The 4730-nt window shown below is 59.8% G+C and overlaps 1 protein-coding gene across 1 annotated transcript; it reads left to right on the top strand.

Annotated features, from left to right (window-relative positions):
- The first annotated feature begins 1831 nt into the window (after window positions 1–1831).
- Window positions 1832–4028, top strand: LOC101419350 (mastin-like). The gene is made up of 5 exons (XM_058286725.2): window positions 1832–1892; window positions 2052–2232; window positions 2455–2726; window positions 3370–3515; window positions 3617–4028. The coding sequence occupies exons 1-5, from the start codon at window positions 1832–1834 to the stop codon at window positions 3779–3781; spliced, it is 825 nt and encodes a 274-aa protein (XP_058142708.2). The 3' UTR covers window positions 3782–4028.
- The last annotated feature ends 702 nt before the right edge of the window (window positions 4029–4730 follow it).

The following is a 4730-nucleotide window of genomic DNA, read 5'->3' as shown; positions in this document are numbered from 1 at the left end:
CATCCACCGCGCAGAGGAGCAGGCGGCGCCCGCTCGCGGGGGAAGGGACAGCACCTTCGACCTGGTCGGGGTAGCTCAGGAAGGCAAGCGGGTTTATCTAGAAAATTTCTAAGTGCCACTCACCATGTGGACACACCAACACAGAAGACACACGGTCATCTACAACAACTCGGTGTCAATGAATGAAGCAAAAAATTAATGAACTTTTTGGTAAAAAATCCTAGAAGGAATTTCCCTCGTAGATAAGGTAAAGTATAGCTATAAAAATAAAACCTAGAGGAAGCATGATCTTAAATGGACAATCCTTAGAAGCATTCTTTCTACAAATAAAATTTAAAGAAACAACAAGCCAAGAAGGAATACTGTCCCCACTTCAATTTAACATTGTGCTGGAAGTTCTCATGGGTTTTATTTTTTAAAAAGAAACTAAAGGGATAAGGTTTGGAAAGGAGGAAATAAAACTGTCATCGCTTACATGCGGTGTGATTATTTATATAGAAATCAGATACATTCCAGTGATTGGAAATGAGAGTTAAGATTGTGAGATGTGAGATCAATACATGAAATTCTGTTGTGTTTCTATATGGCAGCAGCAAAAACGAGACAACCCCGTGAAGGGACACTGTTTCCACGGTCCCCGAGAGCAGGACTACCCAAGGGGCTGCAGGAATTCCGCACAGCAGATTGTACTACACATGAGAATATCTCTTTGAAGACCCCCAGATTAGTGGGGAGATGCCCGCGGCATCGCGCAGTTCACACTTCCCAGCTGCACGTGGGTTCATGGCAACGCGACTGCATCTTATTTTTTTCATTTTCTCTTCAAAGAAGCTTTAAGTTACAGAAAAGTCAAGTACAATATAAAGGGGATTCCCATATACCCACCATCCTCCCCCCTTTCCCCTCTCCCCTATAATAACATTTACATGCGGATGGCACATTTGGTACAATTGATGTACGAATATTGCAGCATTGCTTCCTACCATGGTCAATGACTTACCTTATGGTGTCTATTTTAGACTGAACACTGTTATAAACATTGACAAAATTTAAAATGGCCTGTATCCATTACTGTGAGATCAGGCAGAACAATTCTAACGCCCTGAAAATGCGACACTGAGGCACACACGTCCCACCGGCACACGGACAATGCACACGGTCACTCCCAGAAATGCCCTTAACCCTTAGCCCCTCCCTGTCTCTGAGGAGCAGCAGCGCTGCCGCAGTGGACGTTTGTCCAGCTGGCTTTGGGGGAAACCCAAAGGCCCAGCCCTGTGGCTCAGCGGGGAGGCCCGGCTCTCAGCGCACCCCAACTTCTAGGTTCTCAGAGTCTGCTCCCGCGCCCCCGTGTGGAGACCGGAGGAACTGCGCCGCGGTGGCCCTTGGGGCCGCTCAGCCTCCAGCCCGGGCGGCGCCTCCAGGGGCGCAAGAGGCTACCAGCCCGCCCCGGGGTCCCCATGACCCTGCCCTGTTGTTCCCTGCGTTTGGGGTCCGCAGGCTGCTGTCCGGCTCCCTCCTGGGGGGCAGGGCTGCTTCTCTCCTGCCGCCCAGCGCAGGGTCCCTGCTTGCCCCCGAGTGGGTGGGGTCACACGCATGGCCCGAGGAGGCCCCCATCTCCACGGGGGCAGCCGCAGGAGGCCCCGACGCCGCAGGCCCCGCCCCGCAGGCGCCCCAGCCCCCACCCCGCCCCCCGTTTCCTGTGCTGGGGGATAAAGGGGCGCCCGCGCCCCAGAGCCGCAGGCGGCACAGACCTGGGAAGGTAAGGGCCCTGCCCCCCACACCCCTCAGCCGGGGCGCCCTGGCCCCCCACCCACCCCCGCCTCCCATGCAGATGCTGCGGCTGCTGCTCCTGGCCCTGCCCTGCCTGGGGGGCTCCGTCCTTGCCTTCCCGGGTAAGTCCCGACCCCCACCCTGCCCCTGCCCAGCTGCCCTGTCCCCTCAGCACCAGCCCGGGGAGGGGACAAGGGTGGCGCCTCCCGGGGGCCTGAGAGGCCAGCTGGGCTGCTGGGGGGCCGCCTGGTCCCTGCTCACTCCTCTCTCTGCTCACCCAGCCCAGGGCACAGGGGCCGAGCTGGTGGGCATCGTGGGGGGTCGGGATGCCCCCGCTGGCAAGTGGCCCTGGCAGGTCAGCCTGAGGAAATTCAATAAACACAAAGACCAATGGACGCACCGGTGCGGGGGCTCCCTCGTCCACCCCAAGTGGGTGCTGACCGCAGCCCACTGTGTTGAGCCGTGAGTGACCCCCCAGCCCTCATGCGATGTAGGGGTTGGGAAGTGGGGGTCGGGGTCCTGGGGTGGGGTAGGTCAGGTTTGGGGCACCCTCTCTCCAGGGTCTGGGCTGTCTGTGGCTCTGAGCCCCTGGGAGGTCCCTGCTCTGCGCTGAGCCCAGGCCCCTGGGCCCCCCCACCAGGCTCCCTCTGAGAAGCTTCTGGTCTCCCCGCACCCCCGCCCCAGGACAACATTGAAAGCTTGGGACGTTAGGGTCCAAGTCGGGCACGTGAGGCTCTACGAGAGCAACCAGTTGACAAGGGTGGCTCAGATCATCCGGCACCCCAAGTACAATGACCACCTGCGTGCCAAGGGGGGCGCAGACATCGCCCTGCTGAAACTGGAGGCCCCCGTGGCGCTCTCCAAGTACGTCAGACCCGTCGCCCTCCTGCCCGCCTCTCTGAGTGTCCCTGAGATGTCCTGCTGGGTGACCGGCTGGGGGAAGATTGAGTCCAATCGTAAGTGCCAGGATCGCCGCGGAGGGGCCGTGGGTGGGCTGCCCAGGGCCAGCGGCTGGGAGGGGCAGGGGGTCTTTCTTGAGAAGACGTCGGTGCCTGCCTTTTGGACCCGGGGGATCGGGTGGGCAGGTTCACGCAGCTGCCCAGGACCCAGGGCCCTGCTAGGCCGGCTTTGGGGGACCCCACGCCACACTCAGCCACCGACATCCCAAGAGGAGGCTGCTGCTCCCCTTCTGAGGTGGCCCACCCTGGGGCTGCATGCTCAGCTCACCGCCCCTGGGTCCACCCATGTCCCTGTCCCCGCCCCTGAGGCTCTCCTGCTCCAGGGAACACGTGGCCTGGGGGAAGGTCCCCGCAGCTGTCCTCGGGCTTCCCATGGTTGTGACTCCCCGGCTGGGGCACCTGCACCCTGTGCGTGTGGGAGCTGCAGACACACTTGGGAACCTCTCGTCAACACTCCCCACAAACGGGTCAAAACTGAGGCTCCGGGAACATAAAGGATTCTTTCAGGATCCACAGGGCAAGTGGTTACAGGTTCCCCCTCCACCGTGGAGGCACATCCTGCCCTGCCCCCTCCCAGACAGGTGCATGGCCTGAGCAGGTGGTGGGAGGGGTGGGCGCCTCACTCGCCCTCTCCCCACAGGTCCGCTGCCTCCGCCCTGGAACCTGCAGCAGGTGGAAGTCCCCATCGTGAGCAATGAGCGCTGCAGGAGGCAGTACCAGTGGGTGAACATCCCCATCAGAGAGGACATGCTGTGTGCAGGCGCCAGGCTCCGGGACTCCTGCCAGGTGAGGCGCCCCGACCTCTGCCAGGTGCACCTGAGGAGGGCCCAGAGCCTCAGGGCAGGGCAGACGCGGGCACTGGGGCTGACCCGCTCCTCTCCCCACAGGAAGACTCAGGGGGCCCCCTGGTCTGTTATATGAAGAGCACCTGGCTCCAGGTGGGCGTGGTGAGCTTTGGGCATGGCTGTGGACTTCCCAACTACCCCGGGATCTACACCCGAGTGTCGTCCTACGTGCCCTGGATCCGCCAGCACGTCCCCCTGCAGCCCTGACCGAGGCGCGTCTGGGGCGGCCCCCTGCGCTTCTCCCCTGGGGCTCAGCCTTCTGCTCCCCACAGCGCTGCCCCCTCCCGCCCCTGCTCCCCGCCCTCTGCCCCTGGCTCCAGCGTGCTGGCCTTCCCGGACAGCGGGGAGCAGAGGCAGGGGACAGGCTCCCAGGCTCTGTGTCCAACAGGGGGGGTGAAGATGGCCCAGGACCACCGCCCCCACCCTCTCGTCTGTGCCTAATAAACTTGGTGGAAAGCAGCTGGCGCTCGGTGTCCTAGTCTGTGTGTGTGACTGGGGGGTCTGGGGGGCTCTGCGGGCTGGGGGGCAGGGCCAGCCTGGGCGTTTGTGCCTCGTGGCCTCCTCCTACCCTGGCCATGCGGGGTGGGGTGGCTGGTCCCCCAGACTCAGCAGCCCCTGCCCTCAGGTCTCCCCCGCCCATCCAGCCTCTGCTCTTTCCCTCCTACCTGCCCCTTTCCTCTCTCCTCTCTCCATTGTCCTTTATTCCTCCTCTCTGTCCCTCCTCCCATGTTTTCTTTCCTCCCTCCCCCTCCTCTCCTTTCCCTGCTCTCCTCCATTCCTTCCCCTTTCTTTTGTTCCCTTTTTCTTCTCTTTCTTCCCTTCACTTAAAACAGTGCTTTATGCTGCTGACAACAACAGAATCAGACAAAAAGAAGAACACGCAGCAAACGGACACAGAGAACCAGACAACTGGGGCGGGGGCGGGGGCGGCGGGAGGGGGAAAGAAAGAAATAAAAAATAAATCTTAAAAAAGAACAAAAAATGGTGTTTTATGACACAAAGGAAAATATACTCATAATTAATGAAAAGATAAGAAATCTCGGCAGAGAATTAAAAAATATGTAAAAGAACCCGAGGCTCTGTTCCATTAAAAGCAGTACCCCGTTTTCTTCTTTTTCTTCAATTGGGTAATTTCGCTCACTGCCTCCCTTTCCAC

The sequence above is a fragment of the Dasypus novemcinctus genome, chromosome 23 (genome assembly GCF_030445035.2).
Source record: "Dasypus novemcinctus isolate mDasNov1 chromosome 23, mDasNov1.1.hap2, whole genome shotgun sequence".
In the NCBI taxonomy this organism is placed as follows: domain Eukaryota; kingdom Metazoa; phylum Chordata; class Mammalia; order Cingulata; family Dasypodidae; genus Dasypus; species Dasypus novemcinctus.
Note: the sequence above shows the minus strand (reverse complement) of the source record. Positions and strands in the feature narration are given on the sequence as shown.

Bases quoted from the DNA above. Each gene is read 5' to 3' on its own strand.
- LOC101419350 (XM_058286725.2), top strand. From the start codon at position 1,832: ATGCTGCGGCTGCTGCTCCTGGCCCTGCCCTGCCTGGGGGGCTCCGTC. The intron at 2,233-2,454 runs GTGAGTGACCCC...CCCCCGCCCCAG, and splicing joins GCAGCCCACTGTGTTGAGCC to GACAACATTGAAAGCTTGGG. The intron at 3,516-3,616 runs GTGAGGCGCCCC...CTCTCCCCACAG, and splicing joins GGCTCCGGGACTCCTGCCAG to GAAGACTCAGGGGGCCCCCT.